We start from the raw sequence: 27,000 nt of genomic DNA, 5'->3' as shown, positions 1-27,000 counted from the left end.
TTTTTCCCCCGTTTTCTCCTCCCCTCACGTTTTTCCGCCGTTTTCTTCTCCCCTCACTCTTCCCGCCGTTTTCTTCTCCCCTCACGTTTTTCCCCCGTTTTCTTCTCCCCTCACGTTTTTCCGCCGTTTTCTTCTCCCCTCACTCTTCCCGCCGTTTTCTTCTCCCCTCACGTTTCCCGCCTTTTTCTCCTCCCTTCACATTTCTCTCAATTTCTCCCTCCTGATGTTTCCGAAATCGACTAATTTTGTTTACACTTAGCAGATACGTTTGTGTGTACATCCCACGTATTAATATAAATGTGTATTATAAATTATATTATAAGTAATAAGTTATTGTTTAAGTAATAAATACAATTAAGCTGTTATTTTAAATAATAAAATCAATCTCACAGCCCCCCCTGTGGGGAGTGCTGGGTGGTGTTGGGGGAGATGGGAGGGGTGCAATGGGGGGGGGGGGTCCCAGGGGTGGTTTTGGGGGTCCCAGGGGTGGTTTTGGGGGTCCCAGGGGTGTTTATGGCAGGGTCTTGGGGATGTTTTAGGGGTCCCAGAGATGCTCTGAGGGTCCCAGAGCTGGTTTGGGGACTCCTGGAGTGTTATGGGGGTGGTTTGGGGGGGGTCACAGGGCTGTTATGGGGGGTCTTTGTAATGTTATGGGGATCCCAGAGGTGGTTTAAGGGATCTCGGGGGGGGGTTTAGGGTGTCTCAGAGTTGTTATGGGGGTCTCAGAGGTGTTATGAGGGTCCCAGGGGTGGTTTAGGGGGTCCCAGGGGTGGTTTTGGGGGTCCCAGGGGTGGTTTAGGGGATCCCAGAGGTGGTTTAGGGGGTCTCAGAGGTGTTATGAGGGTCCCAGGGGTGGTTTAGGGGGTCCCAGGGGTGGTTTTGGGGGTCCCAGGGGTGGTTTAGGGGATCCCAGGGGTGGTTTAGGGGGTCTCAGAGGTGTTAGGAGGGTCCCAGGGGTGGTTTAGGGGGTCCCAGGGGTGGTTTTGGGGGTCCCAGGGGTGGTTTAGGGGATCCCAGGGGTGGTTTAGGGGGTCTCAGAGGTGTTAGGAGGGTCCCAGGGGTGGTTTTGGGGGTCCCAGGGATGATTTAGGGGGTCCCAGGGGTGATTTAGGGTACCTCTACAGCATTACAGCACTCGCAGGGGGTATTTGGGGGGTCCCAGTCTCTTCACCCCCGTCCTTCCCCTCAGGCCGGCCTCGGACCCGGCTCCGTCCCTCAGGGGATTTTGTGCTGAATCCCCCAAATTCCCGGAATTCCCCAGGAGCAGCAGCAGGTTTGGGGGTCCCAAGGGTGATTTAGGGGGTCCCAGGGGTGATTCAGGGGATTTCTGGAATGTTATGGGACTCACAGAGGGTATTTGGGGGGTCCCAGTCTCCCCCCAAACCCTTCACCCCCTCTCCCCCCGTCCTTCCCCTCAGGGCGGCCTCGGGCCCGGCTCCGTCCCACGGGGGATTTTGTGCTGAATCCCCCAAATTCCCGGAATTCCCCAGGAGCAGCAGCAGGTTTGGGGGTCCCAGGGGTGATTTAGGGGGTCCCAGGGGTGATTTAGGGTACCTCTACAGCATTACGGGACTCACAGAGGGTATTTGGGGGGTCCCAGTCTCCCCCCAAACCCTTCACCCCCTCTCCCCCCGTCCTTCCCCTCAGGGCGGCCTCGGGCCCGGCTCCGTCCCTCAGGGGATTTTGTGCTGAATCCCCCAAATTCCCGGAATTCCCCAGGAGCAGCAGCAGGTTTGGGGGTCCCAGGGGTGGTTTGGGGATCCCAGGGGTGATTTAGGGTACCTCTACAGCATTACAGCACTCGCAGGGGGTATTTGGGGGGTCCCAGTCTCTTCACCCCCGTCCTTCCCCTCAGGCCGGCCTCGGGCCCGGCTCCGTCCCACGGGGGATTTTGTGCTGAATCCCCCAAATTCCCGGAATTCCCCAGGAGCAGCAGCAGGTTTGGGGGTCCCAGGGGTGATTTAGGGGATTTCTGGAATGTTACGGGACTCACAGGGGGATGTTTCGGGGGTCCCAATCTCCCCCAAACCCTTCACCCCCGTCCTTCCCCTCAGGCCGGCCTCGGGCCCGGCTCCGTCCCACGGGGGATTTTGTGCTGAATCCCCCAAATTCCCGGAAAATTCCCGAGGAGCAGGAGCAGGTTTGGGGGTCCCAGGGGTGATTTAGGGGGTCTCAGGGGTGATTTAGGGTACCTCTACAGCATTACAGCACTCACAGGGGATGTTTGGGGGGTCCCAGTCTCTTCACCCCCGTCCTTCCCCTCAGGCCGGCCTCGGGCCCGGCTCCGTCCCACGGGGGATTTTGTGCTGAATCCCCCAAATTCCCGGAATTCCCCAGGAACAGGAGCAGGTTTGGGGGTCCCAGGGGTGATTTAGGGGGTCCCAGGGGTGATTTAGGGTACCTCTACAGCATTACGGGACTCACAGAGGGTATTTGGGGGGTCCCAATCTCCCCCCAAACCCTTCACCCCCTCTCCCCCCGTCCTTCCCCTCAGGGCGGCCTCGGGCCCGGCTCCGTCCCACGGGGGATTTTGTGCTGAATCCCCCAAATTCCCGGAATTCCCGGGCCGGGTTGGGCGGGGGGGACAGGACAAGGACCCCCCTTTGTCCCCGGCTGCGTGGGGGGGGGATTCCAAAAGGGGGGGGGTCCCCCCGAGCTGCCAGAGCGGCGGAGCTGAGCGAGGCTGACGGAGCGGAATTGGGGGTACGGGCGAAAATGGGGGGGTTTGGGGGGGCTGGGATGGGGTTTGGGGGGTTCAGTGGCAGGATTTGGGGTCTGGGATGGGGTTTGGGGGATCTGGGATGGGGTTTGGGGGGGTTCAATAACAGGATTTGGGGGGCTGTGATGGGGTTTGGGGGGTCTGGGATGGTTTTGGGGGGTCTGGGATGGTTTTGGGGGAGTTCAATGACAGGATTTGGGGGGCTGTGATGGGGTTCGGGGGGTCTGTGATGGGATTTGGGGGGTCTGGGATTGTTTTGGGGGGTTCAGTGGCAGGATTTGGGGGGCTGTGATGGGGTTTGGGGGGTTCAGTGACAGGATTTGGGGGCTGTGATGGGGTTTGGGGGGTTCAGTGACAGGATTTGGGGTCTGTGATGATTTTGGGGGGTCTGTGATGGGATTTGGGGGGTCTGGGATGGTTTTGGGGGGTTCAGTGACAGGATTTGGGGGGTCTGGGATGGGATTTGGGGGGTCTGTGATGGGATTTGGGGGGTTCAGTGGCAGGATTTGGGGTCTGTGATGATTTTGGGGGATCTGGGATGGGATTTGGGGGGTTCAGTGGCAGGATTTGGGGTCTGGGATGGTTTTGGGGGGTCTGTGATGGGATTTGGGGGGTTCAGTGGCAGGATTTGGGGGCTGTGATGGGGTTTGGGGGGTCTGTGATGGGGTTTGGGGGGATTTGGGGGGCCTGTGATGGTTTTGGGGGGTCTGTGATGGGGTTTGGGGGGTTCAGTGGCAGGATTTGGGGTCTGGGATGGTTTTGGGGGGTCTGTGATGGGATTTGGGGGGTTCAGTGACAGGATTTGGGGGGCTGTGATGGGGTTTGGGGGGTCTGGGATGGTTTTGGGGGGTTCAGTGACAGGATTTGGGGTCTGGGATGGTTTTGGGGGGTCTGGGATGGTTTTGGGGGGTCTCGGATGGGATTTGGGGGGTCTGTGATGGGATTTGGGGAGTTTTGGGGTGACTAGAATTGACATTTAAAATCTCCACGTCCCTTTTCCAGCACCCAGACCCACCGACCACCCCCCCAAAACCGCTCATCCCCCCCCCGAGACCCCCCCAAAGAGGGGACCCCCGGCATGGAGGTGAGGAGGGGTCTGCGGGGGGACAGCGGGGGGTCCCCGGGGCAGCCCCCCCGCATTGTCCCCGTGTCCCCCTCCCCACGCAGGAGCTGCTGGAGCTGGGCCCGGGCGCTGAGGTGGGCAGGGGGCTCTCCCTGGCCCGCGATGGCCACGGAATCTTCGTGGCACGAGCCCCCAAATCCCTGCGGCTGCGCCAGGGTCAGCACCGGGGACACTGGGGGGGACTGGGGGGGACTGGGGGGACTGGGGGGGGCACTGGGGGGTACTGGGGGGACACTGGGGGACACTGGGGGGACTGGGAGGGACTGGGGGGATTGGGGGGGACTGGGGGACACTGGGGGGACTGGGGGGACTGGGGGGGCATTGGGGGACACTGGGGGGGCACTGGGGACACTGGGGACACTGAGGGACAGTGGGGGGCACTGGGGGACACTGGGGGCACTGGGGGGGACTGGGGGGGCACTGGGGGGGCTGGGGGGACACTGGGGGGACTGGGGGGGGCATTGGGGGACACTGGGGGGACTGGGGGGCACTGGGGGGCACTGGGGGGGACTGGGGGTGACACAGGTGTGACACAGGTGTGACACTGGGGTGACACAGGTACCCCTCGGGGTGACACAGGTGCGACACAGGTGTGACACAGGTGTGACACAGGTGACACACAGGTGTGACAGGTGCCCCTCGGGGTGACACAGGTGTGACACAGGTGACACAGGTGTGACAGGTGTCCTCCCCGGCGGTGTCCCCAGGTGACCGCCTGCTGGGCGCCCGGGTCTCGTTCGAGGGGGTCTCCCCCGAGGCCGTGGGGCGGCTGCTGGAGGGGGCCGGGGGGTGCCGCGTGTCCCTGTACCTGCGGCGCCCCCCGACCCCCGGGACCCCCGGGACCCCCGGGACCCCCGGGACCCCCGAGCGGGACGGCCCCGCCAGGCTGGTGAGGAGCGGGACCCCGGGGCTGGGGTCTTTGGGGGTCCCTGGGGGTGTTTGGGGGTCCCTGGGGGTGTTTGGGGGTCTCTATGGGGTCTTTGGGGGTCTCTATGGGGTGTTTGGGGGTCCCTGGGGGTCTTTGGGGGTCTCTATGGGGTCTTTGGGGGTCTCTATGGGGTGTTTGGGGGTCCCTGGGGGGGTGTTTGGGGGTCCCTGGGGGTGGTTGGGGGTCTCTATGGGGTCTTTGGGGGTCCCTGGGGTCTTTGGGGGTCTCTATGGGGTGTTTGGGGGTCCCTGGGGGGGTGTTTGGGGGTCCCTGGGGGGTGTTTGGGGGTCCCTGGGGGTGTTTGGGGGTCCCTGGGGGGTGTGGGATGGGGTCTTTGGGGGTCTCTGGAGGTGTTTTGGGGTCCCTGGGGGTGTTTGGGGGTCCCTGGGGGTGTTTGGGGGTCTCTATGGGGTGTTTGGGGGTCTCTATGGGTGCGGGATTGGGTTTTGGGGGGTCCCTGGGGGGTTTTTGGGGGTCCCTGGGGGGTTTTTGGGGGTCCCTGAGGACGTGGAATGAGCTGTTCGGGGGTCCCTGGGGGTGTTTGGGGGTCCCTGAGGGGTTTTTGGGGGTCCCTGAGGACGTGGAATGAGCTGTTCGGGGGTCCCTGGGGGGTTTTTGGGGGTCCCTGAGGACGTGGAATGAGCTGCTCGGGGGTCCCTGGGGGGTTTTGGGGGTCCCTGAGGATGTGGAATGGGCTGTTCGGGGGTCCCTGAGGGGTTTTTGGGGGTCCCTGAGGATGTGGAATGAGCTGCTCGGGGGTCCCTGGGGGTGTTTGGGGGTCCCTGGGGGGGTTTTGGGGGTCCCTGAGGATGTGGAATGAGCTGTTCGGGGGTCCCCTGCAGCTCCCACACCCCCTTTCCCCCCTCCCCTTCCCTGCAGAGCCCCCCGCTACCCCCAGCCCATCCTCCAGCACCGCCCGGCGCCTCTCGGCTCTCCGTGGAGCTCTCCCTTCCCAAACTCCCCAAAAAAGCCCCCCCGGGAGCCCCCGGCCCAGCGGCCGAGCCCCCCCGGGCCCGCCTCACCGTGCGGGAAGCGGCTGCGGCCCGCTCGGAGCCCCCGGCCGCCCCCCGATCCCCCCCGGCCGCCCCCCGGTCCCCCCCGGCCGCCCCCCGATCCCCCCCGGCCGCCCCCCGATCCCCCCCGGCCGCCCCCCGACCCCTCCCGGCCGTGGAGGTGGCGGCCCCCAAAGCCTCGCTGGGGCTCAGCGCCCCCCAAATCCTCCCCGGGAAGGGGGGACCGGAGCCCGGAGAGGGTGAGGAGGGGGCTGCCGCCTCCCGGGGGGGGTTCCCGGCGCTCCGCGTCCCCTCCGTGCCCATCGATGCTCCCAAAGCCGCCCTGGAGCTGCTGCCGGGGGTCGCGGGGGAGCCCCCCGCTTTTACCGGGGGGTTCCTCAAGCTCGGCCGGCAGCTGGAGGCGGCGGGGGCGGAAATCGCCCCAAAACCCCCCAAATTCCGCCTCCCCCGCCTGGCTCGGGCTCTGGCCAAGCTCCGGGAGGGCGGCGGGAGCCCCCCGGGCTCGCCCCCCGGGCTCGCCGTTCCCAGCCTGGAATTGGGTCTGGGGGATGTCGGGCTCAAGCTCAAGGTGCCCAAAGTGTCGCTGGCGGCGTTTGGGGACAGCCAGGAGGGTCCCCGCGGCTCCGGGGGGGCTCCGGGCTCCCCCCGCCTGCGCTCCCCTCCTTTCCCTCTCGGAGCGAAATTCGGGGGCTCCAGCCCCGATCTGCGCCCCGGGGGGGTCCCCAAAGCGCCCCCAAAACGGGGGGGCAGCGCCGAGAGCCTGATCCTGGGCTGGAGCGCAGCGGAGCCCCCCGGGACCCCCCGAGCCGGGCCCAAACCCCGGGGGGAGGGGGCGGCTCCGGGCCGGATCCCCCTCCCCAGCCTGGGGTTCGCCCTGCCGGGAGCGGCCCCGGAGCCCCCCGAGCCCCGCGGGGACCCCGAGCCCGGGGCGCCGGTGCCGGCCGGGGGCTCGGCAGCCGCCGGGCGCCGCTTTGGGGTGAAACTCCCCAAATTCGGGGCTGGCGCCAGCGGGAGGATGAGGAAGGGCGGCCCCAAGGCTGAGGAAGGAGGAGCCCCCCGCGATGGGAACCCCCGGCGCCGCCGCTGGGTGCCCAGGGTGGGCTTCACCCCCGGGGGGGCCTCTCCGGAGCCCCCCAAAGCGGGGAGGATGCGGCTCCCCGATGTCGAGCTCTGCCCCGGGGGGGACCCCCAAACCCCCGGCATTGGGGGGATCCCCCCCTCCCGCTGCCGTCCTGGGGGGCTCCGGGCCGAGGGGACCCCCAAATTCCAGCTGCCGCAGCTGGTGCTGAGCCCCCAAATCTGCGGCCAGCCTTGAGACCCCCACCCACCCTGGGGGGGGGAGGGGGCTTTGGGGACCCCCCCAAAGCGGTGACTGAGCTCCCCCAGACCTTCTCTAACTCCCCCCTCCCCTAAATTCCTAACCCAGCCTTTTATTTTTGGGGGGTGGGCTTTGAGGGTTTTTCGCCTGTTTTTGGGGGTGTTTCAATTAACCAGGGAATGGGGGGAGGGGGGGGGCCCGGGTTTGTCCCCCCCGACCCCCCCCGACCCCTCCCCACGCTTGTCTTGGAGAGAATAAACGTTAATCCTGAAAATCGGAGTGTGGTGGGGTTTGGGGGGGTCCCGGGAGGGGTTTGGGGGGTCCTGGGAGGGGTTTGGGGGGGTCTGGGAGGGGTTTGGGGGGGTCTGGGACGGGTTTGGGGTCATGGGAGGGGTTTGGGGGGTCCTGGGAGGGGTTTGGGGGGGCCTGGGAGGGGTTTGGGGGGTCCCGGGAGGGGTTTGGGGGGTCCCGGGAGGGGTTTGGGGGGGCCTGGGAGGGGTTTGGGGGGTCCCGGGAGGGGTTTGGGGGGTCCCGGGAGGGGTTTGGGGGGTCCTGGGAGGGGTTTGGGGGGTCCTGGGAGGGGTTTGGGGGGTCCCGGGAGGGGTTTGGGGGGGTCTGGGAGGGGTTTGGGGGGTCCCGGGAGGGGTTTGGGGGGGCCTGGGAGGGGTTTGGGGGGTCCCGGGAGGGGTTTGGAGGGTCCCGGGAGGGGTTTGGGGGTCCTGGGAGGGGTTTGGGGGGTCCCGGGAGGGGTTTGGGGGGGCCCGGGAGGGGTTTGGGGTCATGGGAGGGGTTTGGGGGTCCCGGGAGGGGTTTGGGGGGTCCCGGGAGGGGTTTGGGGGGGCCCGGGAGGGGTTTGGGGGTCCTGGGAGGGGTTTGGGGGGTCCCGGGAGGGGTTTGGGGGTCCTGGGAGGGGTTTGGGGGGGCCTGGGAGGGGTTTGGGGTCATGGGAGGGGTTTGGGGGGGCCTGGAAGGGGTTTGGGGGTCCTGGGAGGGGTTTGGGGGGTCCCGGGAGGGGTTTGGGGGTCCTGGGAGGGGTTTGGGGGGTCCCGGGAGGGGTTTGGGGGTCCTGGGAGGGGTTTGGGGGTCCCGGGAGGGGTTTGGGGGTCCTGGGAGGTGTTTGGGGGGGCCTGGGAGGGGTTTGGGGGGTCCCGGGAGGGGTTTGGGGGTCCCGGGAGGGGTTTGGGGGGGCCTGGGAGGGGTTTGGGGGGTCCCGGGAGGGGTTTGGGGGGTCCCGGGAGGGGTTTGGGGGGGCCTGGGAGGGGTTTGGGGGGTCCCGGGAGGGGTTTGGGGGTCCCGGGAGGGGTTTGGGGGGGCCTGGGAGGGGTTTGGGGGGGCCTGGGAGGGGTTTGGGGGGGTCTGGGATGGGTTTGGGGGGGGCTGGGAGGGGTTTGGGGGGGCCTGGGAGGGGTTTGGGGGTCCTGGGAGGGGTTTGGGGGGGTCCAGGGATGATTTTGGGGACCCCAGGGATGGGTTTGGGGGTCCTAGGATGGGATTGGGGGTCCAGGAAGGGGTCTGGGGGCTCCAGGGATGGGTTTGGTGTTCCAGTGAGGGCTTTGGGGGGTTCCAGGGATGAATTTGGGGCCCCAGGGATGAATTTGGGGGTCCCAGGGATGAATTTGGGGGCCCCAGGGATGAATTTGGTGCCCCAGGGATGAATTTGGGTCCCCAGGGATGAATTTGGGGTCCCCAGGGATGATTTTGGGTCCCCAGGGATGAATTTGGGGGTCCCAGGGATGAATTTGGGGTCCCCAGGGATGAATTTGGGGCCCCAGGGATGAATTTGGGGTCCCAGGGATGAATTTGGGGGTCCCAGGGATGAATCTGGGGACCCCAGGGATGATTTTGGGGCCCCAGGGATGAATTTGGGGCCCCAGGGATGAATTTGGTGCCCCAGGGATGGGTTTGGGGTCCCAGGGATGAATCTGGGGACCCCAGGGATGATTTTGGGGCCCCAAGGATGAATCTGGGGTCCCCAAGGATGAATTTGGTGCCCCAGGGATGAATTTGGGGGTCCCAGGGATGAATTTGGGGCCCCAGGGATGATTTTGGGTCCCCAGGGATGAATTTGGGTCCCCAGGGATGAATTTGGTGCCCCAGGGATGAATTTGGGGGTCCCCAGGGATGATTTTGGTGCCCCAGGGATGATTTTGGGGTCCCCAGGGATGATTTTGGGGCCCCAGGGATGATTTTGGTGCCCCAGGGATGATTTTGGGGTCCCCAGGGATGATTTTGGGTCCCCAGGGATGAATTTGGGTCCCCAGGGATGATTTTGGGTCCCCAGGGATGAATTTGGGGTTCCAGGGATGAATTTGGGTCCCCAGGGATGAATTTGGGGTCCCCAGGGATGAATTTGGGTCCCCAGGGATGGGTTTGGGGGTCCCAGGGATGAATTTGGGGCCCCAGGGATGAATCTGGGGTCCCCAGGGATGATTTTGGGGCCCCAGGGATGAATTTGGGGTCCCAGGGATGATTTTGGTGCCCCAGGGATGATTTTGGGTCCCCAGGGATGAATTTGGGGTCCCCAGGGATGATTTTGGGTCCCCAGGGATGAATTTGGTGCCCCAGGGATGAATTTGGGGTCCCCAGGGATGATTTTGGGTCCCCAGGGATGAGTTTGGGGGCTCCAGGGATGGGTTTGGTGTCCCAGTGAGGGCTTTTGGCGGTTCCAGGGATGAATTTGGGGTCCCCAGGGATGAATTTGGGGTTCCAGGGATGATTTTGGGGTCCCCAGGGATGAATTTGGGGCCCCAGGGATGAATTTGGTGCCCCAGGGATGAATTTGGGGGTCCCAGGGATGATTTTGGGTCCCCAGGGATGATTTTGGGTCCCCAGGGATGAATTTGGGTCCCCAGGGATGAATTTGGGGTCCCCAGGGATGATTTTGGTGCCCCAGGGATGAATTTGGGGGCCCCAGGGATGAATTTGGGGGTCCCAGGGATGATTTTGGTGCCCCAGGGATGAATTTGGTGCCCCAGGGATGAATTTGGGGGTCCCAGGGATGAATTTGGGGGACCCCAGGGATGATTTTGGGGTCCCCAGGGATGATTTTGGTGCCCCAGGGATGAATTTGGGGGGCCCCAGGGATGAATTTGGGGCGTCCAGCGAGTAAACCCAGAGCTCCACCCCCCCAAGGACCCCAACCCCGACACCAGAGCGACCGGAGACCATCCAGAATTGCCAATTTTTGCCCTTTTCCCCCCAAAATCCCGCGGCTGCTATCGGGGCCCGCAGCGGCCGGCCCAGCTGGCGGTGTCCGCGATGTCCACGCTGTAGCCGGAGCTCCAGTCCCGCTGGAAAAGCTCCTGGAGCTGCTCCCGGAACGTTCCGGAACCCGCCTGGGCCACCACCAGCGCCGAGCCCGCCGTGCGCTCAAAGTAATCCCCGGACCAGTTGGAGGTGCCTGGCGGGAGAGATTTGGGGAGGGGGATGCAACCCCCCCCAAAATTCACAGAATTCCTAAAATCCCCCCCGAAATTCACAAATCCTCCTCCCCAAAAAACCCAAAATTCCCAAATCCTCCTCCCCAAAAAACCCAAAATCCCTAAAATCCCCCAAAATTCCCAAATCCCCCTCCCCAAAATCCCCAAAATTCCCAAAATCCCCCCAAAATTCACAAATCTTCCTCCTCAAAAACTCCAAAATTCACAAATCCTCCTCCCCCATACCCCAAAATCCCCAAAATTCCCTCCCCATTACCCCAAAATCCCTAAAATCCCCCAAAATTCCCAAATCCTCCTCCCCAAAAAACCCAAAATCCATAAAATCCCCTCCCCAAAAACCCCAAAATCCCTAAAATCCCCAAAAATTCCCAAATCCTCCTCCCCAAAATCCACAGAATTCCCAAAATCCCCCCAAAATTCACAAATCTTCCTCCTCAAAAACTCCAAAATTCATAAATCCTCCTCCCCAAAACACCAAAATCCCTAAAATCCCCCAAAATTCACAAATCCTCCTCCTCAAAAACTCCAAAATTCACAAATCCTCCTCCCCAAAATCCCCAAAATCCCCAAATCCTCCTCCCCCATACCCCAAAATCCCTAAAATCCCCCCAAATTCCCAAAATTCCCTCCCCAAAAACCCCCAAATTCCCAAATCCTCCTCCCCAAATCCCCAAAATCCCCTCCCAAAATCCCCCTCCCCAAAAAATCCCCCTCCCCAAATCCCCCTCCCCACGGCCCTGGGTCACCCCCAGCATTGAGAGACCCCCCCAGGGGGTTTTTGGGGAGGGGTCTGCACCCCAAATCCCCCTCCCCTGGGTCACCCCCAGCATTGAGAGACCCCCTCAGGGGGTTTTTGGGGAGGGGTCTGCACCCCAAGCCCCCTCCCCAGGCTCACCCCCAGCATTGAGAGACCCCCCCAGGAGGATTTTTGGGGAGGGGTCTGCACCCCAAAACCCCCTCCCCAGGCTCACCCCCAGCATTGAGAGACCCCCCAGGAGGTTTTTGGGGAGGGGTCTGCACCCCAAATCCCCCTCCCCAAATCCCCCTCCCCACGGCCTTGGGTCACCCCCAATGCTGAGAGACCCCCCCGGAGGTTTTTGGGGAGGGGTCTGCCCCCCAAGCCCCCTCCCCAGGCTCACCCCCAGCATTGAGAGACCCCCCAGGAGGATTTTGGGGAGGGGTCTGCACCCCAAGCCCCCTCCCCAGGCTCACCCCCAGCACTGAGAGACCCCCCAGGAGGTTTTTGGGGAGGGGTCTGCACCCCAAGCCCCCTCCCCAGGCTCACCCACGTAGGCCGCCTGCTCGGTCACCATGAACTTGCTGTGGCTGACGCGGGCGAAGGGGATCCGGCTCTGGGCCGCGCTCGCCGGCACCAGGAACAGGCGCTGCGGGTGTCGGGGTGCTGTCACCGCGGGGTGACACCCCCGAGGGGACAATCACACCGCGGGGTGACACCCCCCAAAGGGACAATCACACCGCGGGGTGACACCCCCGGGGGGCTGACACCCCCCAAAGGGACCGAGGTGACACCCCCGGGGGGCTGACACCCCCCAAAGGGACCGAGGTGACACCCCCGGGGGGCTGACACCCCCCAAAGGGACAATCACACCGCGGGGTGACACCCCCCAAAGGGACAGTCACACCGCGGGGTGACACCCCCGAGGGGCTGACACCCCCCAGAGTGACCGAGGTGACACCCCAGGGTGACACCCCCGATGGGCTGACAACCCCCAAAATGACCACGGTGAGCCCCCCTGACCACCCCTCACCCCTTAAAGTGACCAGAGTGACCCCCCTGACACCCCCAAAATGACCAGAGTGACCCCCATGAGTGTCCATCACCCCCCCAGAGTGACCAGAGTGACCCCTGAGTGACCCCTGAGTGACCCCCCAAACCCCTCTGACCCCCCAAGCCCCCCCGGTACCCACCACCTCCAGGCTGAAGCCCACGCGCTCGTCGTTGACAGCGGCCAGCGACTTGAGTGACCCCCGAGTGTCCATCACCCCCAGAGTGACCCCCGAGTGTCCATCACCCCCCGAGTGTCCATCACCCCCCCAGAGTGACCAGAGTGACCAGAGTGACCAGGATGACCCCTGAGTGACCCCTCAAACCCCCCGGTACCCACCACCTCCAGGCTGAAGCCCGCGCGCTCGTCGTTGACGGCGGCCAGCGACTTGAGTGACCCCCGAGTGTCCATCACCCCCCGAGTGTCCATCACCCCCAGAGTGACCAGAGTGACCAGGATGACCCCTGAGTGACCCCCCAAGCCCCCCCCGGTACCCACCACCTCCACGCTGAAGCCCGCGCGCTCGTCGTTGACGGCGGCCAGCGATTTGAGTGACCCCCGAGTGTCCATCACCCCCCCAGAGTGACCAGAGTGACCAGAGTGACCCCTGAGTGACCCCAGAGTGACCCCCCAAACCCCTCTGACCCCCCCAAACCCCTCTGACCCCCCAAGCCCCCCGGTACCCACCACCTCCAGGCTGAACCCCGCGCGCTCGTCGTTGACGGCGGCCAGCGATTTGAGTGACCCCTGAGTGTCCATCACCCCCCGAGTGTCCATCACCCCCAGAGTGACCAGAGTGACCCCTGAGTGACCCCCCAAACCCCCCCGTACCCCCCGGTACCCACCACCTCCAGGCTGAACCCCGCGCGCTCGTCGTTGACGGCGGCCAGCGACTTGAGTGACCCCCGAGTGTCCATCACCCCCAGAGTGACCAGAGTGACCAGAGTGACCCCCGAGTGTCCATCACCCCCCCAGAGTGACCAGAGTGACCAGAGTGACCCCTGAGTGACCCCCCAAACCCCTCTGACCCCCCAAACCCCCCCCGGTACCCACCACCTCCAGGCTGAACCCCACGCGCTCGTCGTTGACGGCGGCCAACGACTTGAGTGACCCCCGAGTGTCCATCACCCCCCCAGAGTGACCCCTGAGTGTCCATCACCCCCAGAGTGACCAGAGTGACCAGAGTGACCCCAGAGTGACCCCCCAAGCCCCCCCGGTACCCACCACCTCCAGGCTGAACCCCGCGCGCTCGTCGTTGACGGCGGCCAGCGACTTGAGTGACCCCCGAGTGTCCATCACCCCCCCAGAGTGACCAGAGTGACCCCTGAGTGACCCCTGAGTGTCCATCACCCCCCCAGAGTGACCAGAGTGACCAGAGTGACCCCCCAAGCCCCCCCGGTACCCACCACCTCCAGGCTGAAGCCCGCGCGCTCGTCGTTGACGGCGGCCAGCGATTTGAGGAAGGGGAACATGCTGGGACGGCTGTGCGGCCAACAGCCGACCAACAGCCGGACGCGCACGCCGCGCTCGAACACCGCGCGCCGCAGCCGCTCGTCGATGGCCGGCCAGAAGCGCTCGGGCCGGCCGAACTCGGTGCCGGGCAGGTAACTCATCACCGCCGCGTCCAGCCGGCGCTCGGCGCCGTCGATGGCCCCCAGCAGCGCCCACAGGTCCGGCGTGCGGCCGGAGGCGCAGAGAGGAGGTGGGGAGCTCTGGGGGGGGGAGGCAAGAGGGGGTGACCCCCCCAGAGTGACCGGAGTGACCCCCTGAGTGTCCCTGAGTGACCCCCCTGAGTGCCCCAGAGTGACCCCCTGAGTGTCCATCACTCCCCCAGAGTGACCACAGTGACCCCCCCTGAGCACCCCAGAGTGACCGGAGTGACCCCCTGAGTGTCCCTGAGTGACCCCCCTGAGTGTCCATCACCCCCCCAGAGTGACCAGAGTGACCCCCCTGAGTGTCCCTGAGTGACCCCCCTGAGTGTCCCTGAGTGACCGGAGTGACCCCCCTGAGTGTCCCTGAGTGACCCCCCCTGAGCACCCCAGAGTGACCCCCCTGAGTGTCCCTGAGTGACCGGAGTGACCCCCCTGAGTGACCAGAGTGACCCCCCTGAGCACCCCAGAGTGACCCCCCTGAGTGTCCCTGAGTGACCGGAGTGACCCCCCTGAGTGACCAGAGTGACCCCCCTGAGCACCCCAGAGTGACCCCCCTGAGTGTCCCTGAGTGACCGGAGTGACCCCCCTGAGCACCCCAGAGTGACCAGAGTGACCCCCCTGAGTGTCCATCACCCCCCCAGAGTGACCAGAGTGACCCCCCTGAGCACCCCAGAGTGACCAGAGTGACCCCCCTGAGCACCCCAGAGTGACCCCCTGAGTGTCCATCACCCCCCCAGAGTGACCAGAGTGACCACAGTGACCCCCCCCGACCATCTGACATCCCCAGAATGACCATGGTGACCCCCCTGAGCATCCCAGAGTGACCGGAGTGACCCCCCTGAGTGTCCCTGAGTGACCCCCCCTGAGTGTCCATCACCCCCCCAGAGTGACCACAGTGACCCCCTTGAGTGTCCCTGAGTGACCACAGTGACCCCCTGAGTGTCCCTGAGTGACCAGAGTGACCCCCCTGAGCACCCCTGAGTGACCGGAGTGACCCCCCTGAGTGTCCCTGAGTGACCCCCCTGAGTGTCCCTGAGTGACCAGAGTGACCCCCTGAGTGTCCCTGAGTGACCGGAGTGACCCCCTGAGTGTCCCTGAGTGACCCCCCTGAGTGTCCCTGAGTGACCGGAGTGACCCCCCTGAGTGTCCATCACCCCCCAAATGACCACAGTGACCCCCTGACCCCCAAATGACCACGGTGACCCCCTGACCCCAAATGACCACAGTGACCCTCCCTGAGTGTCCATCACCCCAAAATGACCACAGTGACCCCCCTGACCACCCCTCATCCCAAAATGACCACAGTGACCCCCCTGAGTGTCCATCACCCCAAAATGACCACAGTGACCCCTTGACCCCCCCAAACGACCACAGTGCCCCCCCCTGGCCCCCAAATGACCACAGTGACCCCCCTGAGTGTCCATCACCCCAAAATGACCACAGTGACCCCCTGACCCCAAACGACCACAGTGCCCACCCCTCACCCCCAAATGACCACAGTAACTCCCCCTGACCCCCAAATGACCACAGTGACCCCTGCCCACCCCTCACCCCCAAATGACCACGGTGACCCCCTGACCCCAAATGACCACAGTGACCCCCTGACCCCAAAACGACCACAGTGACCCCTGCCCACCCCTCACCCCCAAATGACCACGGTGCCCCCCTGACCCCCCAAATGACCACAGTGACCCCCTGACCTCAAAACGACCACAGTGACCCCCTGACCCCAAATGACCACGGTGACCCCCTGACCCCCAAATGACCACAGTGACCCCCCTGACCCCAAATGACCACAGTGACCCCCTGACCCCAAATGACCACGGTGCCCCCCTGACCCCCAAATGACCACAGTGACCCCCTGACCCCCCCAAATGACCACAGTGACCCCCTGACCCCAAAATGACCACAGTGACCCCCCTGAGTGTCCATCACCCCCAAATGACCACAGTGACCCCCTGACCCCAAATGACCACGATGCCCCCCTGACCCCCAAATGACCACAGTGACCCCCCCTGACCCCAAATGACCACAGTGACCCCCTGACCCCAAAACGACCACAGTGACCCCCTGACCCCAAATGACCACGGTGACCCCCTGACCCCAAATGACCACAGTGACCCCCCTCACCCCCAAATGACCACAGTGACCGCCCTGACCCCAAAATGACCACAGTGACCCCCCCTGACCCCAAAATGACCACAGTGACCCCCTGACCCCAAAATGACCACAGTGACCCCCCTGAGTGTCCATCACCCCCAAATGACCACAGTGACCCCCTGACCCCCCAATGACCACAGTGACCCCCCTGACCCCCCAATGACCACAGTGACCCCCTGACCCCCCCCTGACCCCCCAATGACCACAGTGACCCCCCTGACCCCCAAATGACCACAGTGACCCCCCTGACCCCAAATGACCACAGTGACCCCCCAGACCCCCCCAAACGACCACGGTGCCCCCGGCGCCGGCGTCGCCGCGTACCGAGAAGAAGACGGCGGCGGCGCTGCCGTTGAGCTCCAGCTGCAGCGGGGTCACGGCGTTGATGGCGGTGGAGAAATTGTCCGGCCACGGCGCCGGGATGGCGGCGTCCGGCACGCCCAGAGCCCAGTAGGCCTCGAAGATTTTCCCCAAATCCTCGGCCAGGCAGCTGCAGTTGTAGACGGCGGCACCGAGCTCCTTCACCTGCGGCAAACGGCACCGGAGAGGCACCGGAGAGGCATGGATGGCACCGGAGAGGCACCGGGTGGCACCGGAGAGTCACCAGAGAGTCATGGATGGCACCGGATGGCACTGGGTGGCACCGGAGAGGCACCAGAGAGTCATGGATGGCACCGGAGAGGCACCGGGTGGCACCGGAGAGGCACCAGAGAGTCATGGATGGCACCGGGTGGCACCGGGTGGCACCGGAGAGGCACCGGGTGGCACTGGAGAGGCGCCGGATGGCACCGGAGAGGCACCAGAGAGTCATGGATGGCACCGGAGAGGCACCGGGTGGCACCGGAGAGGCACCGGGTGGCACTGGAGAGGCGCCGGATGGCACCGGAGAGGCACCAGAGAGTCATGGATGGCACCGGGTGGCACCGGATGGCACCGGGTGGCACCGGAGAGGCACCGGAGAGGCACCGGGTGGCACCGGGTGGCACCGGGTGGCACCGGAGAATCACCGGGTGGCACCGGAGAGTCATGGATGGCACCGGGTGGCACCAGAGAGTCATGGATGGCACTGGAGAGGTACCAGGTGGCACCGGGTGGCACCGGGTGGCACCGGGTGGCACTGGAGAATCACCGGGTGGCACCGGAGAGGCACCGGGTGGCACCAGAGAGTCATGGGTGGCACCGGGTGGCACCGGAGAGTCACCAGAGAGTCAGAGATGGCACCGGAGAATCACCGGATGGCACCAGATGGCACCGGAGAGGCACCGGATGCACTGGAGAATCACCGGATGGTACCGGATGGCACCGAAGAGTCACCGGATGGTACCGGGTGGCGTCGGATGGCACCGGAGTCACCGGGTGGTGCCGGTGGGTCTCCCCCAGGGACCGGAGGTTGGGGGAGCCGCGGTGCCGGGCTTGGGTCGGTGCCGGTTCTGTTGGGTTCGGTGCCGAGCGGGGGGTTTGGGTTGGGTTTGGGGTGAATCCCGTTGGGTTTGGTACAAATCCCGTTGGGTTTGGTGCTGATCCCGTTGGGTTTGGGGTCATCCATTGGGTCTGGCACCGATCCCGTTGGGTCTGGCACCGATCCCGTTGTGTTTGGGGTCATCCATTGGGTTTGGCACCGATCCCGCTGGATCTGGCACCGATCCCATTGACCTTGGCACCGATCCTGTTGGGTTTGGCACCGATCCCGTTGGGTTTGGGGTCATCCATTGGGCTCGGCACCGATCCCGTTGGGTTTGGCACCGATCCCATTGGGTTTGGTGCTGATCCCGTTGGGTTTGGGGTCATCCATTGGGTTCAGCACCGATCCCGTTGGGTCTGGCACCAATTCCGTTGGGTTTGGCACCGATCCCGTTGGGTCTGGCGCTGATCCCGCTGTGTTTGGGGTCATCCATTGGGTTCGGCACCGATCCCATTGGGTTTGGGGTCATCCATTGGGTTTGGCGCCGATCCCATTGGGTTTGGCACGGATCCCGTTGGGTTTGGTGCTGATCCCGTTGGGTTTGGCACTGATCCCGTTGGGTTTGGGGTCATCCCTTGGGTTCAGCACCGATCCCACTGGGTCTGACACCGATCCCATTGACCTTGGCACCGATCCCATTGGATCCGGCACTCCCCACTGGATCTGGCACCGACCCCAGGTGGTCCCACACCAGCCCCAGGTGTTCCCAGGTGTTCCCACACCCACCCCAGGTGTTCCCAGATGTTCCCAGGTGTTACCACACCCACCCCAGGTGTTCCCACACTGACCCCAGGTGTTCCCAGGTGCTCCATGCCCCCCGGTCCCCCCTCACCTGTGTCAGGGCTCTCCAGTCCATGTTGGCGCTGCCCAGGTAGAGATGGACGCCGTCCACCAGCCAGAACTTGGTGTGCAGCACGCCGCCGGTGAGGCGCGCCATGTCCACGGCGCGCACCGCCGCCCCTGCGGCGCCGACAGCGCCCGTCAGAGCCCCGGAGACCCCCGGAGAGACCCCCAGAGACCCCCAGAGACCCCCAGAGAGACCCCCAGAGACCCCAGCCCCAAATCCCCGTCCCCGTTCTCTCCAGTGCCCGCAGATCGTCCAGCGGCGCTTTGGCCGAGGGCGCGCTGACCACCACGCGTACGGCCACGCCGCGCCCTGACGGCTGTCACCCACCCAGAGAGACCCCCAGAGACCCCCAGAGACCCCCAGAGACCCCCAGAGACCCCAGCCCCAAATCCCTGTCCCCATTCTCACCGCTGCGCTCCAGCGCCCGCAGATCGTCCAGCGGCGCTTTGGCCGAGGGCGCGCTGACCGCCACGCGTACGGCCACGCCGCGCCGTGACAGCCGTCACCCACCCTGAGAGACCCCCAGAGACCCCCAGAGACCCCCGGAGAGACCCCCAGAGACCCCAGCCCCAAATCCCTGTCCCCATTCTCACCGCTGTGCTCCAGTGCCCGCAGATCGTCCAGCGGCGCTTTGGCCGAGGGCGCGCTGACCGCCACGCGTACGGCCACGCCGCGCCGTGACGGCCGTCACCCACCCAGAGAGACCCCCAGAGACCCCCAGAGACCCCCAGAGACCCCCAGAGAGACCCCAGCCCCAAATCCCTGTCCCTATTCTCTCACCACTGTGCTCCAGTGCCTGCAGATCGTCCAGCGGCGCCTTGGCCGAGGGCGCGCTGACCGCCACACGTACGGCCACGCCGTGACGGCCGTCACCCACCCGGAGAGACCCCCAGAGACCCCCAGAGACCCCCAGAGACCCCCAGAGAGACCCCAGCCCCAAATCCCTGTCCCCATTCTCACCGCTGTGCTCCAGTGCCCGCAGATCGTCCAGCGGCGCTTTGGCCGAGGGCGCGCTGACCGCCACGCGTACGGCCACGCCGCGCTGTGACAGCCGTCACCCACCCTGAGAGACCCCCAGAGACCCCCAGAGACCCCCAGAGACCCCCAGAGACCCCCGGAGAGACCCCCAGAGACCCCAGCCCCAAATCCCTGTCCCCATTCTCACCGCTGCGCTCCAGTGCCCGCAGATCGTCCAGCGGCGCCTTGGCCGAGGGCGCGCTGACCGCCACGCGTACGGCCACACCGTGACAGCCGTCACCCACCCTGAGAGACCCCCAGAGACCCCCAGAGACCCCCAGAGACCCCCAGAGAGACCCCCAGAGACCCCCAGAGACCCCAGCCCCAAATCCCTGTCCCCATTACCACTGTGCTCCAGTGCCCGCAGATCGTCCAGCGGCGCTTTGGCCGAGGGCGCGCTGACCGCCACGCGTACGGCCACGCCGTGACAGCCGTCACCCACCCAGAGAGACCCCCAGAGACCCCCAGAGACCCCCAGAGACCCCCAGAGACCCCCAGAGACCCCCAGAGACCCCCAGAGAGACCCCAGCCCCAAATCCCCGTCCCCATTACCGCTGCGCTCCAGTGCCCGCAGATCGTCCAGCGGCGCTTTGGCCGAGGGCGCGCTGACCGCCACGCGTACGGCCACGCCGCGCTGTGACAGCCATCACCCACCCTGAGAGACCCCCAGAGACCCCCAGAGACCCCCAGAGACCCCAGCCCCAAATCCCCGTCACTGTCCCCATTACCGCTGCGCTCCAGCGCCCGCAGATCGTCCAGCGGCGCTTTGGCCGAGGGCACGCTGACCGCCACGCGTACGGCCACGCTGTGACAGCCGTCACCCACCCGGAGAGACCCCAGAGACCCCCAGAGACCCCCAGAGACCCCAGCCCCAAATCCCTGTCCCCATTCTCACCGCTGTGCTCCAGCGCCCGCAGATCGTCCAGCGGCGCTTTGGCCGAGGGCGCGCTGACCGCCACGCGTACGGCCACGCCGCGCCGTGACAGCCGTCACCCACCCAGAGAGACCCCAGAGACCCCCAGAGACCCCCGGAGAGACCCCAGCCCCAAATCCCCGTCACTGTCCCCATTACCGCTGCGCTCCAGTGCCCGCAGATCGTCCAGCGGCGCTTTGGCCGAGGGCGCGCTGACCGCCACGCGTACGGCCACGCCGCGCCGCGCCAGCCGCAGCAGCTCGGACAGGATGCGCTCGCCCTGGGGGGGAAACGGGGAAAAAGTGATGGAAAGAAGGGGGAAAATGGGGGAAAATGGGGAAAAAACGGGGGGAAATGGGGAGAAATGGGGAAAAATGGGGAAAAATGGGGAAAAAATGGGGGAAAATGGGGAGAAATGGGGAAAAAATGGGGGAAATGGGGAGAAATGGGGAGAAATAGGGAGAAATGGGGAGAATTGGGAAAAAAAAGGGGAAATGGGGAAAAAATGGAAAAAAATGGGAAATAAAATGGGAAGATGGGAAAAAAAAGGGAAAAAATGGGGAAAAATGGGGAAAAATTTGGGAAAAATGGAAAAAAAATGGGAAAAAATTTGGGAAAAATGGGGAAAAAACTGGGAAAAATGGGGAAAAATGGGGAAAAATTAGGAAAAAATGGGGAAAAATTTGGGAAAAATTTGGGAAAAAAAATGGGAAAAAATGGGGAAAAATTGGGAAAAAATGGGGAAAATTTTGGGAAAAATGGGGAAAAATTGGGAAAAATTTGGGAAAAATGGGGAAAAATTGGGAAAAATTTGGGAAAAATGGGGAAAAATTTGGGAAAAATTTGGGAAAAATTTGGGAAAAATGGGGAAAAAATGGGGAAAATGGGAAAAAAATGGGAAAAACGGGGAAAAATTTGGGAAAAAATGGGGAAAAATGGGGAAAAATGGGGAAAAATGGGAAAAAAATGGGGAAAAATTTGGGAAAAATGGGCAAAGAAAGGGCAAAGTGGGAAAAACGCCTGGGAAAAGCGGGGACGGCGCCGCACCTGCGCGGCGCTGGGCTCGTGCGTCCGCGTGTCCGCGTTGGTCAGCGTCCAGTAGAAGGAGGCGATGTCCACGCTGCGCCTGGCCGAGCGCAGCAGCTGCAGCCAGGCCTCGAAGGTGGAAGGGTTGGTGGGGCCACTGAGGTTCATTCCCTCCGGGATGCTCTCCACCAGCACGATCCTGCCCGGAATTGGGGGGTTTGGGGGTGGTCTCGGGGTGGGGAGCCCCAAAAAAACGGGGATTTTATCTCAAAATTTGGGGATTTCCACTCAAAAAGTGGAGGTCTCGCATTGAAAGGCGGGGATTTCACCGTAAAACTGGGGATTTCACACCAAAAAATGGGGATTTCACCCCAAAATCGGGGGATTTCACCCTAAAAATACAGGATTTCACCCCAAAACCAGGGATTTCACCCCAAAAATCCAGGATTTCACCCCAAAACCTGGGATTTCACCCCAAAAATCCAGGATTTCACACCAAAACCAGGGATTTCACCCCAAAAATCCAGGATTTCACCCCAAAACCTGGGATTTCACCCCAAAAATCCAGGATTTCACCCCAAAACCTGGGATTTCACCCCAATAATACAGGATCCCACCCCAAAACCTGGGATTTCACCCCAAAAATCCAGGATTTCACCCCAAAACCTGGGATTTCACCCCAATAATACAGGATTTCACCCCAAAACCTGGGATTTCACCCCAATAATACAGGATCCCACCCCAAAACCTGGGATTTCACCCCAAAACTCCAGGATTTCACCCCAAAACCTGGGATTTCACCCCAAAAATCCAGGATTTCACCCCAAAACCTGGGATTTCACCCCAAAAATCCAGGATTTCACCCCAAAACCTGGGGATTTTACCCCAAAACTGGGGATCCCAGCCCAAAAACCTGGAGATCTCACCCCAAAACTCGGGGATTTCACCCCAAAACTGGGGATTTCACCGTAAAATCGGGGATTTCACCCCAAAACCCGGAATGCCATCCTAAAACCCAAGGATCCCAACCCAAAACCTGGGGATCTCACCCCAAAACTCGGGGATTTCACCCCAAAAAACGGGGATTTCACCCCAAAATCGGGGAATTTCACCCCAAAACCTGGGGATTTCACCCCAAAAATCCAGGATTTCACCCCGAAACCTGGGATCTTACCCTAAAAATGGGGATTTCACCCCAAAACTGGGGATCCCACCCCAAAAACCTGGAGATCTCACCTCAAAACTCGGGGATTTCACCCCAAAAATCCAGGATTTCACCCCAAAAATCCAGGATCCCACCTCAAAACCTGGGATCTTACCCTTAAAACGGGGATCTCACCCCAAAACCCGGGATTTTGACCCAAAAACCGGAGATCTCACCCCAAAACTGGGGATTTCACCCCAAAACTGGGGATCCCACCCCAAAAACCTGGAGATCTCATCCCAAAATCCAGGCATTTCACCCCAAAAATCCAGGATTTCACCCCAAAACCGAGGATTTCACCCCAAAACTCAGGGATTTCACCCCAAAACCGGGGATTTCACCCCAAAACTCCAGGATTTCACCCCAAAACCGGGGATTTCACCCCAAAACCCAAAGGCCCCACCCCAAAATTCAGGGATTTCACCCCAAAACCGGGGATTTCACCCCAAAACTCGGGGATTTCACCCCAAAACCCGTCGTTACCTGCAGGAGTTCCCGCAGGATCCGGCGCTGGCGTCGCCGCGGGGCCGAGGGTGGGTGAGGGTGAGGATGAGGAAGGCGAGGAGGAAGAGCACGGACGGGACGGCGAAGAGCGCGGCCCGGTGAGGGCGCTGGATTTTGGGGGGACACCGAGAGATTTTGGGGGGTTTGGGTGAATTTTGGGGGTTTTTTGTTAATTTTTGGGTGTTTTTTTGTTGATTTTTGGGGGGTTTTGTTAAATTTTGGGGTTTTTTTGTTGATTTTGGGGGGTTTTTTGATAATTTTGGGGGTTTTTTTTGTTGAATTTTGGGTTTTTTTGTTAAATTTTGGGGTTTATTTGTTGATTTTTTTAGGTTTTTTTGTTGATTTTGGGGGTTTTTTTTGTTGATTTTTGGGGTTTTTTTGTTAATTTTGGGGGTTTTTTTTAAAATTTTGGGGGTTTTTTTGTTAATTTTGGGGGTTTTTTGTTAATTTTTGGGGGTTTTTTTGTTGATTTTTGGGGGTTTTTTTTTTGATTTTTTGGGGTTTTTTGTTGATTTTTTGGGGTTTTTTTTGTTGATTTTTTGGGTTTTTTTTCTGTTGATTTTTGGGTGTTTTTTGTTAATTTTTGGGGTTTTTTTGTTGATTTTTGGGGGTTTTTTTGTTGATTTTTTGGGTTTTTTTTTGTTGATTTTTGGGGTTTTTTTGTTGGTTTTTCGGGGGGTTTTTTGTTAATTTTTCAGGGTTTTTTTGTTAATTTTTGGGGGTTTTTTTGTTAATTTTTGGGGTTTTTTTTTGTTAATTTTTGGGGTATATTTGTTGATTTTTGGGGTTTTTTTGTTGATTTTTTGGGTGTTTTTTGTTGATTTTTGGGGTTTTTTGTTAATTTTTTGGGGGTTTTTTGTTGATTTTTTGGGGTTTTTTGTTGATTTTTTGGGGTTTTTTCTGTTGATTTTTGGGTTTTTTTGTTAATTTTTGGGGGGTTTTTTGTTGATTTTTTGGTTTTTTTTGTTGATTTTTTGGGAGTTTTTTTGTTGTATTTTGGGGTTTTTTTGGTTGATTTTTGGGGTTTTTTTGTTGTTTTTTTGGTTTTTTTTGTTGATTTTTTGTGGGTTTTTTGTTGATTTTTGGGGTTTTTTTGTTGATTTTTGGGTGTTTTCTGTTGATTTTTTGGGTGTTTTTTTGTTGATTTTTGAGGGTTTTTTGTTGATTTTTGGGTTTTTTTTTTAATTTTTGGGGGTTTTTTGTTGATTTTTGGGGTTTTTTTGTTGATTTTTGGGGGTTTTTTTTGTTAATTTTTTGGGGGGTTTTGGTTGATTTTTTTGGGGTTTTTTTGTTGATTTTTGGGGTTTTTTTGTTGATTTTTTGGTTTTTTTTTGTTGATTTTTTGGGGGGTTTTTTGTTAATTTTTTGGGGATTTTCTGTTGATTTTTGGGGTCTTTGGTTGATTTTTTGGGAGTTTTTTTGTTGTATTTTGGGGTTTTTTTGTTGATTTTTTGGTTTTTTTTGTTGATTTTTGGGGTTTTTTTGTTGATTTTTTGGGTTTTTTTTGTTGAATTTTGGGTTTTTTTTGTTGATTTTTTGGGTTTTTTTGGTTAATTTTTGGGGTTTTTTTGTTAAATTTTGGGGGTGTTTTTTTGTTGATTTTTGGGGTTTTTTTGTTGATTTTTTGGGGGTTTTTTTGTTGATTTTCTGGGGTTTTTTTGTTGATTTTTGGGGTTTTTTTGTTGATTTTTGGGGTTTTTTTGTTGATTTTTTGGGGTTTTTTTCTGTTGATTTTTGGGGTTTTTTTTGTTGATTTTTTGGGGTTTTTTTCTGTTGATTTTTGGGTGTTTTTTGTTAATTTTTGGGGTTTTTTTGTTGATTTTTGGGGGTTTTTTTGTTGATTTTTTTGGGGTTTTTTTGTTGATTTTTTGGGTTTTTTTTCTGTTGATTTTTGGGGTTTTTTTGTTGATTTTTGGGGTTTTTTTCTGTTGATTTTTGGGGGTTTTTTGTTGATTTTTGGGGTTTTTTTGTTGATTTTTTGGGGTTTTTTTTGTTGATTTTTTGGGGGTTTTTTCTGTTGATTTTTGGGGTTTTTTTTGTTGATTTTTTGGGGTTTATTTGTTGATTTTTGGGGTTTGTTTGTTGATTTTTTTGGGGTTTTTTTGTTAATTTTTTGGGGTTTATTTGTTGATTTTGGGGGGTTTTTTTCGTTAATTTTTTGGGGTTTATTTGTTGATTTTTGGGGTTTTTTTGTTAATTTTTGGGGTTTATTTGTTGATTTTTTTGGGGTTTATTTGTTGATTTTGGGGGGCTTTTTTGTTAATTTTTGGGGGTTTTTTTGTTGATTTTTGGGGGTTTTTTTTGTTAATTTTTTGGGGGTTTTTGGTTGATTTTTTTGGGGTTTTTTTGTTGATTTTTGGGGTTTTTTTGTTGATTTTTTGGGTTTTTTTTGTTGATTTTTGGGGTTTTTTGTTAATTTTGGGGGGGGTTTGTTGATTTTTGGGGTTTTTTTGTTGATTTTTTGGGGTTTTTTTTGTTGATTTTTGGGGTTTTTTTGTTGATTTTTGGGGGTTTTTTTTGTTAATTTTTTGGGGGGTTTTTGGTTGATTTTTTTGGGGTTTTTTTGTTGATATTTTTTGGGTTTTTTGTTAATTTTATGGGGATTTTCTGTTGATTTTGGGGTTTTTGGTTGACTTTGGGGTTTTTTTGTTGATTTTTTGGGGTTTTTTTGTTGATTTTTGGGGGTTTTTTGTTAATTTTTGGGTTTTTTTTTGTTGATTTTTGGGGTTTTTTTTGTTGATTTTTTGGGGTTTTTTTTGTTAATTTTTGAGGGGTTTTGTTAATTTTTTGGGGGGATTTTTGTTAATTTTTTGGGGATTTTCTGTTGATTTTTGGGGTCTTTTGTTGATTTTTTGGGGTTTATTTGTTGATTTTTTGGGTTTTTTTGTTAATTTTTGGGGTTTTTTGTTGATTTTTTTGGGTTTTTTTGTTACTTTTTTGGGGATTTTCTGTTGATTTTGGGGTTTTCGGTTGATTTTTGGGGTTTTTCTGTTGATTTTGGAGGGTTTCTGTTGATTTTTTGGGGTTTCTGTTGATTTTTTGGGGTATTTTTGCTGATTTTTGGGGTGTTTCTGTTGATTTTGGGGGGTTTGACCCCCCCGGGGTGCTCGGGTGGGGGAGGGGTACCTTGGGGGTCGCCGTCTCTCGGGGGTCCAGAGGGTCCAGCTGTGGGGGAGGGGAAATGAGGGGGAGACCCCCAATTTGGGGGGGGATGGACCCCCCGAATTCGGGTTTTGGGGCAAAGGGAACCCCAGGACCCCCCAAGTTTGGATTTTGGAACCCCAAGACCCCCCAAATTCGGGTTTTGGGGCCCCCCAGGCCCCCCAAATTCGGATTTTGGAACCCCCAGCCCCCCCAAATTTGGATTTTGGAACCCCAAGACCCCCCAAATTCGTGTTTTGGGGCCCCCCAGGACCCCCAAATTCGGGTTTTGGAACCCCAAGACCCCCCAAGTTTGGATTCTGGAACCCCCAGACCCCCCAAATTCGGGTTTTGGGGCCCCCCAGCCCCCCCAAGTTTGGATTTTGGGGCCCCCCAGCCCCCCCAAATTCGGATTTTGGGGCCCCCCAGCACCCCCAGTTTGTATTTTGGGGCTCCCCAGCCCCCCCAAATTTGGATTTTGGAACCCCAAGACCCCCCAAATTCGGGTTTTGGAACCCCAAGACCCCCCAAGTTTGGATTTTGGAACCCCCCACCCCCCCCAGTTTGTGTTTTGGGGCCCCCCAGCCCCCCCAAATTCGGATTTTGGGGTGTCCCCGCCCGTACCTGTCCGTAGGCCCCGTCCGGCCCCATCCCGGCGCGAGGCTGGAACAGGAAAATCCGGAATTCCCGCGGCGCTTTGGGGGCGCGGGGGAGGAACCCCAAAAATCCCCGGGGGGAATTCCCGG

General features: G+C 59.6%; 2 protein-coding genes across 7 annotated transcripts in view; one reads left to right on the top strand and one right to left on the bottom strand.

Moving 5' to 3' along the window:
* Window positions 1-506: 506 nt before the first annotated feature.
* LOC147647409 (uncharacterized) lies at window positions 507-7,375 on the top strand. Of its 5 annotated transcripts, none has more exons than XM_086872060.1 (6): window positions 507-1,273; window positions 1,419-2,703; window positions 3,722-3,803; window positions 3,887-3,998; window positions 4,550-4,731; window positions 5,650-7,375. In XM_086872060.1, the coding sequence occupies exons 3-6, from the start codon at window positions 3,798-3,800 to the stop codon at window positions 7,096-7,098; spliced, it is 1,749 nt and encodes a 582-aa protein (XP_086728186.1). In that variant the 5' UTR covers window positions 507-1,273; window positions 1,419-2,703; window positions 3,722-3,797; the 3' UTR covers window positions 7,099-7,375. The 5 variants fall into 5 exon arrangements, with proteins under 5 accessions (XP_086728186.1, XP_086728183.1, XP_086728184.1 ...); XM_086872057.1 differs by having other exon boundaries at window positions 507-1,502; window positions 1,648-2,703; XM_086872058.1 differs by having other exon boundaries at window positions 507-1,731; window positions 1,856-2,703.
* A 2,895-nt stretch (window positions 7,376-10,270) lies between these two features.
* PLD3 (phospholipase D family member 3) overlaps window positions 10,271-27,000 on the bottom strand; it is a 22,018-nt gene continuing 5,288 nt past the window's right edge. Inside the window, exons 2-11 of one of the 2 annotated variants that reach the window (XM_086872112.1) lie at window positions 26,879-26,917; window positions 26,240-26,278; window positions 23,093-23,220; window positions 21,427-21,604; window positions 20,539-20,659; window positions 18,435-18,562; window positions 16,465-16,665; window positions 13,735-14,040; window positions 11,827-11,926; window positions 10,271-10,501 (exon numbers count right to left, since the gene is read on the bottom strand). In XM_086872112.1, coding sequence (XP_086728238.1) covers window positions 10,317-10,501; window positions 11,827-11,926; window positions 13,735-14,040; window positions 16,465-16,665; window positions 18,435-18,562; window positions 20,539-20,659; window positions 21,427-21,604; window positions 23,093-23,220; window positions 26,240-26,278; window positions 26,879-26,905 — 1,413 coding nt within the window. In that variant the 5' untranslated portion in view covers window positions 26,906-26,917 and the 3' untranslated portion in view covers window positions 10,271-10,316. The remainder of the gene's footprint in view (window positions 10,502-11,826; window positions 11,927-13,734; window positions 14,041-16,464; window positions 16,666-18,434; window positions 18,563-20,538; window positions 20,660-21,426; window positions 21,605-23,092; window positions 23,221-26,239; window positions 26,279-26,878; window positions 26,918-27,000) is intronic. The other variant, XM_086872113.1, reaches the window with a different exon arrangement.

This window comes from Cyanistes caeruleus, chromosome 38, assembly GCF_971803275.1.
Source record: "Cyanistes caeruleus chromosome 38, bCyaCae1.hap1.1, whole genome shotgun sequence".
In the NCBI taxonomy this organism is placed as follows: domain Eukaryota; kingdom Metazoa; phylum Chordata; class Aves; order Passeriformes; family Paridae; genus Cyanistes; species Cyanistes caeruleus.
Note: the sequence above shows the minus strand (reverse complement) of the source record. Positions and strands in the feature narration are given on the sequence as shown.

Excerpts from the sequence above, each read along its gene's own strand:
- LOC147647409 (XM_086872060.1), top strand. Across the intron at positions 3,999-4,549 it reads ATCCCTGCGGCTGCGCCAGG|GTGACCGCCTGCTGGGCGCC; the intron begins GTCAGCACCGGG and ends CGGTGTCCCCAG. Across the intron at positions 4,732-5,649 it reads GGGACGGCCCCGCCAGGCTG|AGCCCCCCGCTACCCCCAGC; the intron begins GTGAGGAGCGGG and ends CCTTCCCTGCAG.